This window comes from Carlito syrichta, unplaced genomic scaffold (assembly GCF_000164805.1).
Source record: "Carlito syrichta isolate Samal-C Ts95f unplaced genomic scaffold, Tarsius_syrichta-2.0.1 Scaffold309854, whole genome shotgun sequence".
Taxonomy (NCBI): Eukaryota; Metazoa; Chordata; class Mammalia; order Primates; family Tarsiidae; genus Carlito; species Carlito syrichta.
Window position 1 is genome coordinate 1,293,577 of NW_007253950.1, and position 16,318 is coordinate 1,309,894.

General features: G+C 38.8%; 1 protein-coding gene across 1 annotated transcript in view; it reads right to left on the bottom strand.

Moving 5' to 3' along the window:
• The window catches only part of RSPRY1 (ring finger and SPRY domain containing 1), a 45,857-nt gene that overhangs the window by 12,243 nt on the left and 17,296 nt on the right, over positions 1-16,318 (bottom strand). Inside the window, exons 3-10 of the mRNA XM_008068030.2 lie at positions 14,192-14,244; positions 13,381-13,493; positions 11,474-11,600; positions 8,949-9,007; positions 7,053-7,119; positions 6,224-6,355; positions 5,007-5,122; positions 3,224-3,367 (exon numbers count right to left, since the gene is read on the bottom strand). Coding sequence (XP_008066221.1) covers positions 3,224-3,367; positions 5,007-5,122; positions 6,224-6,355; positions 7,053-7,119; positions 8,949-9,007; positions 11,474-11,600; positions 13,381-13,493; positions 14,192-14,244 — 811 coding nt within the window. The remainder of the gene's footprint in view (positions 1-3,223; positions 3,368-5,006; positions 5,123-6,223; positions 6,356-7,052; positions 7,120-8,948; positions 9,008-11,473; positions 11,601-13,380; positions 13,494-14,191; positions 14,245-16,318) is intronic.

Below are 16,318 nucleotides of genomic sequence, written 5' to 3' on the forward strand. Positions count from 1 at the left end.
AATTGTCTTAAAAATTCACCTGTGTGCTAGAAAGAATACCTTGCTATCCCTTGCAAAGGCTGAATAAGTCAATAAGTAAACAACTTAAAAACCATTAAATTTCAGGCACTGGGGTTGGGCGTGGTAACTCACGCCTATAATTCCAGCACTTTGGGAGGCTGAGGCAAGAGGATCGCATGAGTTCAAGAGTTCGAGACCAGCCTGGGTAACATAGCGAGACTTGTCTCTATAAACAAAAACAAAAGAAAACAACAAAAAAATTGGGTATTGGAACACAGGCAAAAGGAAAGCAATTCTTTTCTATCTTTGCCTTCTAATGTCCTAGGAAGTCCTTGACAGAACACTTGAAAGAAATTCCTAGAAGATTTCTAATCTCCAGGGGTTGGTAAAGAACAGACTCATTACTCATTCTTGACTATGCAATGTCTTTGATGCTTAGATGAATTCCACATCAGAGTAGCACTGTAGGACAAAGAGGGTACTCTAATAATTTTAATCACAGATTAACTTCTACAGATCTAAGAAGGAGGTGTCTCTGCCTAGCAGAGATGCGTTTTAAAAGTCCTTTTGTGACTAGGCATAGTGGCTCATGCCTGCAATCCCAGAGCTTTGGGATATTGAGGCAGGAGGATCGCTTGAGGCCAGTTGTTTAAGACCAGCCTGGGCAACACAGCAAGATTCCATCTCTACAAAAAATACAACAATTTAGGTAGGCATGGAGGCTTGTGGCTATAGTCCCAGTTACTTGGAAGGCTGAGACAGTAGGATTGCTTGAGCCGGGTAGATCAAGGCTACAATTAGCCATGATAACACCACTGCACTCCAGCTTGGGTAACAGAGGGAGACCTTGTGCAAAAAAAAAAAAAAAAAGTCCTTTTGCGCTTACATCTCAGAGAGCAACCTAGATGTACTATAAGCTCAAAAACATTCACAGTAGGATTAACTGGTTTCTATTGGCTGGAACAGGCAAATTAGAGAACAGAGTAGCCAGCATGGTATTTGAAGTAATTATTTTGAGCCGCCTGTTTTCAGGTCACGTATATTTTAGCAATGGAAATATTACTAAAAACAAAAGAAAATTTGCCCACAGCTTGTCTATCAAGGGAATACTTTTAGTCTCTTCACCATGTGATGGATACCATTTTCTTTTCTGCTTTACAGCACCCAACCTCTTCCTGTTACAAGGAAAATAATGAAAACAGTGTCCTGCCTCCTGCTCTGGAAGTAGGGAGTAAGAAATGACCTCAGCTTAGCCAACTGGACTCTCCCATCAGACACTCAGTATGGTGTGAGTGACCTCACACAGAGATGATCAGGACCAATTCACAACAGCACTGTTGGTTGAATCCTGGCCAGATCATTCCCCTTAAACAGTGGTTGTTGCACTGTGTCTTTTGGCCCTGACACTGATTTGGAGCCTGTTCTAGTTTCCAAACCCCTCACCAGTCTGGAGGCCCTGGCAGGCTTCCAAGTCATTCCTTTTCTGTTTGAGATAGCCTGAGTAATTTTCTCCAAGGTAGGATGCTTCAACAGGGGAAGGAGCATGGGCCATCCTGATCAAGGTTTGAAACCTTCCTCAGGAGTTGAAAGTGAAGTAGCTTTGGGTAAGTTTCTTAATTTCCCTCAACTTCATTTTCCTAATTTTTAAATGGAAGAATAATACCTTTATAAACTCGAAAAGATTAGAGATGAGTATGTGAAAGACTTGTCACATGACAGATGCTCATGAAAAGGCAAAAGATATTTTATTTTTTTAAGTCAGGATTTCACTCTGTCACTAAGGCTGAAGTGCAGTGACACGATCACAATTCACCACAGTCTCAACTTCCTGGGCTCTGATGATCCTTCTGCCTCAGCCTCCGGAGAATCTGGGACTACAGGCACACACTACCACGCCCAGCTACTTTAAAAACATTTTTTGTAAAGACAAAGTCTTGCTATGTTGTCTAGGTTGGTCTCGAACTCCTGGGCTCAAGAGAGTCTCTCGCCTTGGTCTCCCAAAGTGCTGGGATTATAGCCACCATGGCTGGCCTAAGTGTTTTTTTGTTTTGTTTTTTTTGTTTCTTTGTTTTTTTTTTGAGTTGGAGTCTCACTCTGTTGCCCAGGTTGGAGTGCAGTGGCACACTCACGACTGCTCCAGTGTTGACCCACTGGGCTCCAGTGATCCTTCTGCCTCAGCCTTCCATGCAGCCAGAATTGCAGGTGCACATTATCACTATCAGCTAATTTTCTAGTTATTGTAGAGACGAGGTCTCACCAAGTTGTCCAGGCTGGTCTCGAACTCACGGGCTCAGGCAATTCAGGCCTAAGTGTTTTTAAAGAAACCAACAGTCTATCAAGCAATTTGGAGGGTAATAAAAAACTATCTTAAGCCTCAAGAAGACAAAGGTCTGCAACGACATGGCAGAAATTATAGTTTCATTCACCAGATGAAATGATTCCGTTTCATTGGCCATTTAAAAAAAAATCTGTAACATTCAATGTCAGATATACTACACCTAGACCTGTAGTATGTTTGCTGCCAAATGAGAGACAAATTTTATACCAAAGATTCCCCCTGGAGGAATCCATATTTCTTCTAGTTCTGCAACAGCTTTTCACTTTTAAATGAGGAAACTAGTTAATTATCTGGGATTCTCCCCACTTTTGAAAACAAAGAAAACAATTGCTATAGAATGAAAGGGGACTGAATTCTAGTCTAAGTCTCTTTACTTCCTACTCTCAGTTTTCTCATCTGTGAAATTTACATATTTTAACAGTAAAACTTATTGAGGGAATCAAATAATACAGTCTAAAATGAAAATGCTCTGGAAATTAAAATATTTCTTCAAGTCCTAAAATTAATCTTTAAGACTTCATTTGGGGCAGGCAATCAGTATTAACTGAGATTATTTGCTTTAAATCAGTGCTCACGTTGAGAACTAGAGACTACTGAAACTGTTCTTCAGACCCAGTTGCTTCTGACCATGTGGTGCCTCAAAAAGTTCATGCTTCCAGTAAGAATTAAAGGCCCTGAAGGCTAGAAGGCCCTGCATCAGGAAGGTTCCCAACAAAAGCAATGGCAGACTCGGACCTACTTCTCCACCTCCAACCAGAGTATAGACCTGATCTCTTACTGGCCCTTTTCCTCCAGTTTGCATGCCTAAGTATCTTTTACCCACCCACAAGGAAAAATAAAAGCAAACTGTGGCTGCCCTCATTTGCAGTTCACCAGGGTACTCACATGATTGAGAAATTTGCTGTCTCGAGTGGCCCAGCCAATCTGCATGACACCAGAAGTGACCACTGTTACTTCGTAGTACCAAACCCCGGCATCCACGCAAAAGGTGCAACGCACACTTTCAAATGAAGAGGCATCACAGCGAGCCTGGCAAAACCAAAGGGAGTGACAACTGACCATCAGTGCCTGGAGACCACCAAAGATAATTGACTACTGGAAAGGTTGAATATATCTTTCCATATTAAAGCTTCTGGTGGACTACTGTTTCCTCCTCTGCCTATCCTCAGTTACAAAAAGTATAAAAAAGAAAAAAAGGAAGAAGATTCTATGACTACTTTATAGTTTTCTTTCTAACAGGATTGGAGCCAAGCTTAGAAGATCCAAAGACAGCTCAAAGAGGGGAACCCCAAAAAACCTAGAATCATCTTCTGGGGAGTAGGCCCCTTGTAGTACACTTAGAATTTGTTCCTCCGGATCAAACGGTCAACCAAACTTTTTTTTCTTTGAGTCAGAGTCTCACTCTGTTGCCCAGGCTGGAGTACAATGGCACGCTCATAGCTACAGCAGCCTCGACTTATGGGGCTCAGGCAATCCCTCCACCTCAGCCATTCAAGTATAGTCACATGCCACCATGTCTGGCTAATTTTTTGACTTATTGTAGAGACGAGGTCTCGTCAAGTTGCCCAGGCTGGTCTCGAACCTTTGGGCTCAGGCAATCCTCTCGCCTCCACCATCCAAAGTCATGGGATTACAGACGTGGGCCACTGTGTCTGGCCAGTCAACCAAAGTTTTTATCTGGAAATTTGAGAAGGTTGCATCACTATTTGTCCCAAGTTATGGCAAACAGGGCACTGGTTATTCCACCATTCCAATGTACCTGCCCACACTGCTCTGAGTGTTCAGTTTTTGACCCAAAATGGCATGACCCTCATGCCCCACCTTCCCTGTTCACTCTATCTTGCCCCAAGGGACCTTTTTTGGTTTCCCGGATGAAAAAAGTCCTCAATGGGAAATGTTTTGCCCATGTGGAAGAGGTGAAACAAAAAACAGCAGGAGCACACAAAGGCATCAAAATGGATGAGTTCAAAAACTGTTTTGAGCAGTGGAAAAAGCATCTCGATAGGTGTGTTGCATCAAATGGAGAGTGCTTTTAAGGTGACTGAAGTTTAAACATATAAGAACACAATTTTTTATAAAGAAATTCCATTTTTTTTAGGTCCCCCCCTCATAATACAATAATCTAAAGCAGAAAACTATATAAGGCATTTGGTAATATATAGGATCAAAGAACTGTTTGCAGCCATTCTTCAAACAGTTCTTTAATTCTGACATGTTTAGTGTCTCCAGGTACCCTTCTGTACATAAGATGTTCTTTTATTAACCTTCCCCACAAAATCGGCAACATTTCCAACATACAAGGAGAAAGGGAAGCACCAGACCTAAGACAATTGAGTATATAAAGATTAAACAAAGGGCTTCTTTTTGAAATACCAATCTTTTTGCCTTTGCTGAATAAAATGGCAGAGACTAAAAACAGACATATTAAAACAGCCAGTAAACATTATTGTGCTTACAATAGGTGTAGTACCATTTGGGATGTAAAAGAGTAGATAATGTGCTGAAGCACTCTCTCTCCCACTACCTGTACCTATAACCACTCTTCAGATATGAAGAACCTTCCATCTATTCTGTAAGACATTGCTTTCATTTCGAATTAGGGCATGAAAATGAGAGCAAAATGATTCCCCTGATCCCTGAAGGGTCCATCTGTGGAAGCTTCACCTACCTCCAAGCCATGAGGTGAGATCTTCAGGTACTCACTAACATCATTGCTATTCAGCATGGCCCTAATGGTGCTCAAGTTCACTTTCTCATAGGTCAGCTGTCTACCTTCTTTTAAAACTGCAAAAGAAAAAGTGTTCATGTTTCTAAGGCAGGCTGCTGTGGGGAAAAAAAAGCTTGTGCTATCTCTGGCTGTCATCTTAGTCAAGGAATGGAGGTGCTCCTAGTGGAAGAATAGAAGAAGAGACACAGCCTTAGTGTTGTTGCTACAAACCATATGAAGACCAATCTGGCAAATGCTAGGAAAGGTGGCACTGCTAGGCTTATGCTTCCAGTTCCCAAAGCTATTATTTTCATAAAACAAAATCCAAACTGCACTCTTTCATAATTATTCTTTTACTGGCACTACACAGGCTGTGCATAAGTTCCTTCTCACAATATTGGGATGGGGTGGTAGGGATTTGCATGTCCAATTGTGCTTTAGTGCAGTGCTAACTACAGAGGGGAGAGTGAGAATACAGTGGTACAGGTTGAGCACTCTCATCTGAAAATCCAAAATCCAAAATACTCTAAACCAATACTTTCTAAGTGCTGATATGATGCTCAAAGGCAATGCTCATTGGAGGATTTTGTATTTTCAGAATAGAGATGCTCAAAACCAGGTATCTGCAAGTATTTCAAAATCTGAATCTGAAACACTTCTAGTCCCAAGCATTTCAGATAAGGAAAACACAACCTGTAGTAGTTTCTGTTCTTGCAGGAGAAAAAGAAAAATCAGGAACAACTCTCATGGTGAAGGTAAGACATGATCTGGGTTTTGAACAGCCAAGTTGGGATAAAGAGAGTAGTAAAGAGAGGGAATTCCAGTGAAGGAAATAGGGCCAGAGGCAGGAACTGCCAGGACCTGTTTGTAGGACAGTGAGGAGATAGCTTAGTGTGGGAAAGATATGGTTAGACAGTGCCATAATTAAAGGCCTTGATGAAGGAGAAAACTGGGTGCAGTAAAGGCTTTGAATAGGATAATGCTGAAATGGAGAAGTATTTCAAAGAATTCTTGCCTGAAAGGTCTCTAGGATACTTGACTGCTATAATATATCCAACCTACCAGCAGGGGACCTTATAAGGACTCACACTATTACAAAAGGAAGTCCAGTGAGCTTATAAAAGAAATGAACTTGGAAATGGAAACAGACGTTGTAATAAAGAACAACTTCTACTTACAGAGATTGTCTAAGCTCCACTGGGCACAGAAACCAACTTGACGTTTCAGATAATCATGATCATCAGCCCAGGACTCCAATGTGACTAGCCGGTCACTAATACTGGATTCAGAGATAGTCAATTTATTTTCACCTGTTTGGAAAGATGAAATCCTTGAATTAACAATGGAAGAGCAGGATGATTTACTGGGCAGATTCATAGTGGTAAGGAGTGAGAAGAGGCAATTAGAGAACTTGGAGACTAGAATGGACTTCCATTTAAGTTTCTAGGGATGACATAACCAAAGAACTGACTATTTTTTGAGAGACAGGATTTTGCTATGTCACCCAGGCTGGTGTGCAGTGGCATGATCGCAGTAACCTTGAACTCTTAGGCTCAAGTGATCCTCCTGCCTCAGCCTTCCAAGTAGCTAGGACCACAGATGTGTGCCATCATGCCCAGTTAATTAAAAAAAAATTTTTTTTTATAGAAATGGGGTCTTAATATGCTGCCCAGGCTGGTCGCAAACTCCTCCCCCCTCAGGCTTTCAAAGTGCTGGGATTATAAGCATGACTCACTGTACTATTTTCTAGAAAGTAGAAATCTCATCACTAAATTTTTAACTATGGAAAGTGAGTAATCATGGTTACCAAGTTGTGATTCTTAGGTAAGAAAATCCTTGCTTTTGATCCTGTTACACTTCACTGACTTTAAAGTGTCTACATAGACAAAAACAGAATGTATGCCCATTTGATGGGATTCAAAATGTAGCTCATTCAGTAACTAAGAAAAATAAGATTTCTGACAACCAATACAGAAGATCATTAGTGCAAGAAGTCACTATACCTACTTGTCTGTGCAAACTTTTCCAGTGCGATAAGTGCAAAAAGCATGACTGTGGGGTGGGACTGTAACTTCTGAAAGACAACAAAAAGACAAAAAAAAAAAAATCATTCCCCTGTAGAGGTGGCAAGTTAATAACTTCATCTTCTTGCCCAATATGTGCTGGAATTTTGGGGGGGCAGTCAGCAAAGTTTTACTCATTCAAATCCTCAATGATCTATTTGGCTAATAATGTTAATAATGAAGAACCAAGATAGTCTCTTAATATTTTTTTCTTGACGCCACTGGGTGAATTTATAGATGTCAAAATTTCAAAAGTATCTTGTTAAATCCACTGTTATTAGTGTACTTAACACTTAGTAACATTTATATGAGGGTGTTGTTCAATAAAATATTGATTTTTTTATATTCATTTAAGCAAGCCATTCAGTCTTGAATTATAAACTAAAAGTGATCTTTTATTCAGAACTCTAGAAAGAACCATTCACCACCACCAAGTTCCAAAATTATAAATAATGAAGTTAACAAAAAATGGCTTAGTTTTTAATCTAGTTCCCTAAAAGGAATTCTTCAAATGCTGATAGTAGATAGAAAAGAGCAACAAATGAGCTCTTTTAGTTACATTTATGTGCATGTCACAAGTTCCCATTAAAGAAAGGTCTCTCTGTTGAACACACATCTTCTCACAGCCATGCTTCCCCACAGCTGCATTAGGAACCCCAGAGGATCCAGAACATCAGATGATGCCCACTCACTTCCCTAGTGCCCACCTAAGTTCTGCAAAACTCGTATAGCCCCCTCCCCTGCTGCAAAGTCTATTCAGCATTCTATTTCTTACCCTATTCATTCTCAGTCCCTCTGCCTGGCTTTTCAGGCCCTGAATCCTCTCCACCTGGCTACTTAGTCCTCCTATCTCTGAACACTGTCTTCTCTGATCAGATAATTCTCTGTCTTTGTGCTTCTATGATGCTCTCTTAGCCAAGAAATCCATTTTTTTCCTCCTCTGGGCAAAATCAAACCCTAACCTTATAGCAGGACCCAGTTGAAATTCACCTTCATCAGGAAGTCTATCTTGACTACCCCAGTTCTCAAGTGCCCGTACCACCCAACCCCCTGGCCTTCTCTGAAGTCTTATGGTATTTAGTCTCAACGAGGTAATTTTGCCCTTGATCATAACCTGTCATAAAATGGAGGCGAACTGTCATGTCTGAGTTTTGTTCCCTCAACTAACCAGCAAACTTATAAAAGCAAAGGACTGCCATGCTACTGCTATATGTCCATAGTGCTCACTTAGAATAATATGTTCTAAGCACATCCTCAAGACACCGACAAATAATGTCTTTCACATCAGAGTTTTTAAAAAGGCCACGGCTCACTAGGCCCACAAAAATAACTTTCAAAAATACAAACCATTCAAGACTGCAGACCAGTACGGTGAGAGATCTGAAGGCACAGCCCCAGCAAACCACAAGCTTCACAGACAATATATTAAATACTCCAGTGACAACAGTTTTAAGAGCAGAAGCAGTGAGGGGAAGGGCGAGGAGGAGTAGAGATTGATATACACTGCCTCCTGGCTTGGAATGCCATGTAATTTTGTTTCTACCGTGGAGGTCCCTATTACCTCTTGGCAGACTCTAAGGATACACAAAAAAGCCAATCTTGGCAGCTATCTTATGACTAAATTTAAAACCAGACCAACTCAACTGTTTTTGCTGGTAATAAATTCCTATCCCACCCCCCCTTTTTTTTAAAACATAGGAGGGAATAAATAAACACTCAGGAAACACCTGCAAATAAAATTTATCATTGATTCCATTCTCTGTGCCAGTGGTTATGCTGGTAATTTGAGAAAAATGCACAATTCTAGACTAAGAATAACTAGCTTTGATGTCTCACTTACCAGACACTGTAGTAAATATTCCAGTATTCCTGGGCTAAGCAAACCTATACTTGCAGGACCTAGACAAATACAACAAATATTTGATATAATTAAAAGTGCCAGATTTAAAAAAATCAGTAATAACAACCAAATTGTTTTGGTAAAACTCTTTAACTTTTATAAAGTACTCTCGTGCACATTATCTTATTCAAGCCTCCTGCTCTGAAGTAGAGAATAGTATTGTCCCCATTTCACAGGTGAGCAACTGAGCCCACAGCGTAAAGTCACTAGCTCCAGAGGACTCGGGAAGCACATAGCAGAGTCTGAACCTGCACCTACGTGTTTTGATTTCTTTTTTCTAAGTTGGAGTCACACTCTGTCACCCAGACTGGAGTGCAGTGGCATGCTCACTGCCACCCCAGTGTTGACCTGCTGAGCTCCAGTAATCCTTCTGCCTCAGCCTTCCAAGTAGCCGGAACTACAAGCACGTGCTACTGTGCCCGGCTACTTTTTTATCTACTGTAGAGATGAGGTCTCGCCAAATTGCCCAGGCTGGTCTCGAAACCATGGGCTCAGGCAATCCACTCGCCTCGGCTTCCCAAAGTGGCTGGGATTACAGGCTGAGCCACCAAGCCCAGACTGTGTTTTGATTTCTAAACCACTGTTTCTTCTACTGTACATGATATAGCTAGTTGAGCAATGCACTTGTACTTTGCTGTTAACTTTCCTAAAATGGGTAGTATTCACAAATTAAATATCTGCTTCTCAGGAACTGCTCTGAAGTTCCTTTTCCTCAACTCTTACCTTGTATGTCTTCTTGACCTAGTGAACCTTTATAAAGTGTATATATATTATGTTATACAAGAGGTCTGACAATTAAGTTTGCAAGCTCATCCTAGAAAAAGTGCTACATATCTCATTGCTGAGTATCATTATGGTCACCTTTGAAATAGTCCCTTTGGGAAGCTATGCACTGATGCCAGCACCTAGTGCACCCATCAAAGCAATTTTGGAATTTTTTTTTTTGAGTTGGAGTCTCACTCGGTCGCCCAGACTGGAGTGCAGTGGCTGCTCCCAGCCACCGCAGCCTCGAGCTGCTGGGCTCCGGCGATCCTTCCACCTCAGCCTTCTGAGTAGCCAGAATTACAGGCATGCGCTACCACGCCCGGCTGATTTTTTGATTTATTGTAGAGATGAGGTCTCGCTGCCCAGGCGGGTCTCGAACCCGCGGGCTCAGGCAATTCACTCACCTCAGCCTCCCAAAGGCGCGGGATTACAGGCTGAGCCACCGAGCCCGGCTTGGAACTCTTTTTAGGTACTCTTTTTACCCATTTTAGGAAAGTTAACAGCAAAGTACAAGTACCTTGCTTAACTAGCTATATAATGCACAGTAGAAGAAACAATGGTTTAGAAATCAAAACACATTAAGTGTGGGTTCAGACTCTTGCTATGTGCTCCCTGGAGCTCCATATTCTTGCTATGGAATACCCTGGAGTTAATGGCTTTACTCTGTGGGATCAGTTGCTCACCTGTGAAATAGGGATAGTACTCTGATGGAATGGCCATCAGAGCTGTCTTCATATTACCCTTGATGTCCTGAATGTCATCAAAGGTCTTCCTTTCAATATTTCCTTTGTCTTCAGGTAAAGAAAAAAGTCACTGGAGGCCAGATGAGGTGAGTAGGGAGGGTGTTCCAATACAGTTATTTGTACAGTGTTGCCAACGTAAGTGCACAGTGGCACATTTGCAAACTTAAATGTCAGACTCAATGAATAACGACAACAGCTCTGATGGGCATTCCAGTAAAAGAGTTCCAAAATTGTTTTGCTGGGTAGACTAGGTGCTGGTGTCAGTGCATAGCTTCCCAGTGGGAGTACTTGGAAGATGACTGTGATATTCAGCAATGAGGTATGCAGCACTTTTTCTAGGATGGTTCAGGAACCTAATTGTCAGATCTCACACATACATATAGTCTTTGTTATGCTGAACTTAGCCTTTTCCTTTATTCTTAACTTTAAAGCAAATAAGTACAACTTTTTTTTTTTGGAGTGAGCCTGAGTCTCACTTTGTTGCCCAGGCTGGAGTGTAGTAGCACGCTCAGGCCTTACCGCAGCCTTGACCTTCTAGGTTCAGGTGATCCTTCTGCCTCAGTCTCTCAAGTAGCTAAGAGTATAGGCATGTGCCACCACACTCAGTTAATTTTTTTGTTTTTGTAAAGACAAGGTCTCACAATATTGTTCAGGTTGGTCTCAAACTTCAGGGCTCAAGCAATCCTCCCACTTTGGCCTCCACAACTGAAATTACAGGTGTGAGCCACTGTATCCAGCCAACAAATCTATCCTTTTAAATTTCTCCCTGAAAATCCATAAAGCTATCTCCATAGCCTTTGAGTAATTTTCTTCCAGTTAGTGCTTATCCCTCAGTTTTTAAGTTTTTTTGAGATACCTCTTTTTAGTGCAACAGGTTTGATCAAAGACCTGCAGTGCAAATTTCCCTTCAATGTCAAACCACTAAAGATCTTCCTCTGTGGAGTGTCCTAGAGTTACCTGCTAGTTTCTCAGCCAAGCAGCCTAGCACTGCAGATGTGTTCCTGTGTTTGGCAGGATGGCCTGAGTCCTGGCAAGCCACTTCTCCATTTAAATTGAGAATTTCAGTCAATTTCTGGAGTGCATCCTAAAACAAAAATGTACAAGTAGATTTGCTATATATACTATCCAGGTTGTTTTCCCAGGTTAATTTCTGGGACAGAAGCTACAGATGTTAAATAAACTCAGAATAACCATACAAAAATTATATAATATACTCCAATGATACCATTATTGCTGAAAAATATTTGATCAATCTGAAAGTTTTCTTACATGAATTATTAGACTCCATTTCATTCAAAATGTACCAGTTATGCCAAATATATGCTATATATATACTTGAATCACTAAAGAGACTAAACCCACTCAAATACATTATGATTGATAATACCAGGGGCTAGTGATGTTGAAGCAAAAAAGTTACTTTTTAAAAAAAGTTTTGCCAATATTGATGTAACTCAACTCACTTGATGCTATGTCTTCATTTGTCGTGTTTATGTAAAGGCATGGGGTCAGTTGTTGGTACATCAGAGCTACGAAATGTCTTTTTATAATAGATCACCAGCACTCATCTCATGTTTTTTTAATGGAGGATGAAGAGCACTGATATATAATCTCCTTTAAAAGATCGAAGTGAAGAGGGTTTTTTTTTGGCTCACATTGAGCATTATTGTAAGTTCAGAATGAAGTGAGTGCTCAGGATAACATTTTTCTTTGGAAATAAATGACAAAGAATCATTGAGAGTTTTACAAATCATTTGTTTTACTACTTACATGCAAATAAGAAAATGAGACCAGAACATTACTAACTTGATGCATCCTCATACTATCAATACTTACAAGTCATAAGTGTAATTTGATATAATATAAAGAAATATTTTCATAGACATCAGAGCAAAGATAATTGCTCTCTAAAAATGTATATGTTATAAGTTTATGTTTAGTAAATAATCAGATTCAGTTTTTAAAACTGAAGAAGGCTGTTCGCACATGGATCACACTATCAGAAGAACAGTAATGCTTGAATATTTGTAATCTGGTTTTGCATACAGTGAAATTTGAAGGTTTATTTAGGCTATGTAAATTTATTTATTTTAATGAACAGAATTGTTTATAGAGTATTAACATTTGTTGTCCACACAATAAATTGATATGTTGCCATAAGTGTTAAAAAAAAAAAAAAAAAGTTTTGCCAAACAAGAACAAATCTCAATAGAATTTTCAAGGCAAATTAAAATGGAAATCTCTTATAAGTCAAGAAAAAGGTCAATTCATCAGTGACAAGGCTAAAGATTTTCCCTTCTGTCTACAGCATTCTTCCACATGGGACCCAAATGTCTGAGACTTAAGCAGACAAATGAAAGATGTCAGAATCCAAATTTACAGAAATAAAAAAAGATTCTATAAAACATATGGACTAAGGCAATGAACGTTTGACACTTTTGTTCTACGTAAGGAATAATCAAGGTTACACTAATCCTTAATATAGTTGAGTAAGACTCAAAAGTGCTTTCAGTTTTTCCTCTCCATAGAAAACATTAAAAAAACTTTTGTTATGAGAAAATTACTTCAGAAAGAAATCAGCTCAGCAACTTAACATTCTCTTCTAGCTTTTGAGCAAAGATTGCCACTTCAGATAGAAATGATCCTATTTTTAACATTTTTAAACTAAAGCCTTATACTAAGATATTGGCAGAGGACGTAACACTTCATTTGTAATAAAAAACAAATTTATATAATGAAATAATACTGAATAAAACATCCCAAATGTATAAAGAGGAAATGAATTATATCAAATGTTCTTTTTGGTCATTTATCCTGTGCTTAAGCACAGATGACAGTTTCATAAAAGACAAGTATTAACTTACTTTAGTGGGCAATGGACATTCATCTAGTAACAATGTTATAACAGCTGGTCCCAGCGGATCTTCCAATGGAATAACTCTAATTAAAGACTGGACAACATCCAACCATCCCTCATCTAAGAGCAAATCAAGAAGATTATATGATGGAGACATTGTTTTTAAAACGTGGAACTATATAATTTATAAAGTGACACAAGATGACTTCACATTAAAAGGAAGACTTTTGGCTTTCATCCTGTAGCTTTTAAGCAGTTAATATTTGGCATGGACATAGCCATCAATTGCTAGCCATTATGGTGAAGTTTAAAAAAAAAAATCCCAAGATACAGGAGTCTGGTGATTTGAGGGTAACTTTATTTGGAAAAAGTTTAAGCTATGGTCATGGGTTCTCAAATTATAATTAAAATAATTTTAAGTTTCTTATTTACTATATAGGAGTTAACTGAAAAAACTAAGTATATTCAGCAGTTGGCTCTATTTTCAGAATGACACTTAGGAAACTGAGGAAGAAAAAATTATTCTTCCCATTCTAGAACTGTATGGTAAAAAAATGTGTCAGTGAGAAGAATTTTTTCCCCCATAATTTCAAGTGAGATAAAGTCATCAGTGAGAGGTATAGTTATATATTCAGAATACAATATACACTGCCTATTACATTTGTACAGGGAAATATTCAAATAGTAAGAGTTTTTTTCTTGGTTATGTATGCTAAGCATTTTGGGAATCTTTCATCTCAAAAACAAATTTTAAAAATGGCCACATTTCTTCATTACTAATTCATTAGAAAGTATTAAAAACAAAGCTTTAAAAATACCTGTTTCTGCCATTTCATGTAATGTAATCATTGAATAGGGAGGTTCCTGATCACTGAAAAAAAACATTTAAGACATTAAACTTGAGGAAATAATAAATGACAATTGCAAAAAAAAAAAAAATTCAAACTGGAAGTGTAGGGGTACAAAATGAAAGAAGAAATGAATACAAATGAATGCAGGGAAAGAGATGGAAGAGACAACCTGTAAGGACAAAAGTCTATCATATGTGCTTATTTCCACAGTCACTGTCCATAATGGCCCACAAACAACACAGGCAGATGGGTACACACAAGGACCACCCTTTAGCCTGAGGTAAAGCAGGACTTATAACTAGAGGCCAGAGCCTACTCTCAGCTTTACCTCTAGAAGCCCAATGTCAGCTGGGATAAGCCAGAAAGGTCAACATCATCTTCCTCATACTTACCTCAAAAAAATGCCAGGAAGGAAGTTGATAATCGCAACTGAGGACTTATGGAAACAAGAGCCTATATAAACATCTTCATTTTAAAGCTTTCTTCTAGGGAATATTACTGCATGCTTACATCTCATAAAACAGAATTAGAATAAACCAAACTTAATCAAGGAACTACTTAACATTCTATACATTTCTCTAACATGGCATTATATACCTTAAGTCAGTGGGTTTTCAAACTGTGATCCCAGAAATCTTAAAGAGGTGCTTCAGAGGAACTTCAGTAACAAAATATTTTCCAACAAATAATAATTCTAATAGCCTAAGAGCTCACCATTTATCTGTTTACATAAGTGTGGGTCTCTTTTATTGTGAAAAAACTACAAAAACTATTGTCTTAAGTCATTTAACCCTCAGAATAACCTGTGATATGGAAATTGTGATGATCATTTCAAGTACTCAATAGGTGCTATTTGATATATCCTGTATCCTTTCATAATAAAGGAAAATTTTTATTTGAAATAATTTTCTAAACAATATAACTAACTGATGCAAACATTTCTGTAGAAATCAGACAGTAAATAAATTAAGTATGTATATACCCAACAATCCTGGAGAATTTTACACAGGTCCATAAATCGATGCATATTTATGCTGCTCATTGCAGTGTTATTTGGAGAAACAAAAATTTGGCAGTAACCTAAGTGACCATCACCAGATGGAGAATGTAATAAAATATAGTGCTTTCAAGCATACAAAAGAATACTCTGTAGTAGTCAGAAGAAGTTGTAAATTTATATACAGCAATATAGGTGTCAATGTTAGGAGAGGTTAAAAACAGAGAAGTTTGTATAACTAAATCAGTTATGTATTTTTTAAAAATCACACACAAAACTATATAAATATTCTTCCTATATAGACATAAACAAACATAAAGCAGGCAAATTGGAAGGTCATACTTTAAATTCACTAGAATGACTACCTACTGATATTTGTAGGTGGGTGGTAGAGAGAAGAATGGGATTAGGAAAAAAGAGAAAAATAATAAAATACAACAAAGAGTCAGCAACCAATAAGGGTAGGGGCACCTTGATTCTATACAGATTTGGAGTAAAAATTTCTGGTGGGAGGCAGAAGCTAAAGCTGTAAGACCACTGGGCTATGGGTCAGGAACTGGACAGGGTGACCGGGAGCTCTAAGCTTGCATGATAAGGGGGATCAAAACCCCATGTGCACAAGGAATGAAGCAGATTCACTAAGTGAAGCTGACACAGGGTTTCTTTCTTAGTAAAAGGAGCTGAAAAAAGTTATGAGTGACAGTCTCAGCTGTAACTGGCACAAAGCTGCAAGTCCCCAGTGACAAGAAAAGGAAAAGAAAGTTATGCAGGGGACCTGAGTGTCTTATAGCAGAGCCACCAATTCCAATTTTAGTTCATTCAGTGAGGGTTCTTGGGTCACAGAGACAACAAAACAACAAGGAGGAGGGTGGAGGGAGGGGGTGAGAGAGAACATACATCATGCAAGTGGAGAAAAAATTCCATCAAGATGAGTATGCAAATTAAATTCCAAAGCACATGAGATTAACAGACCATTAACAATCTCATTCTGAAGATAAAGTCACTACCAGAAATATGCCAACTTCAAAATGATTTTAAATATATTTAAAGGAACAACTATAATAAGCACATGGCATTTTTTTTTTTTTTTTTTTTTT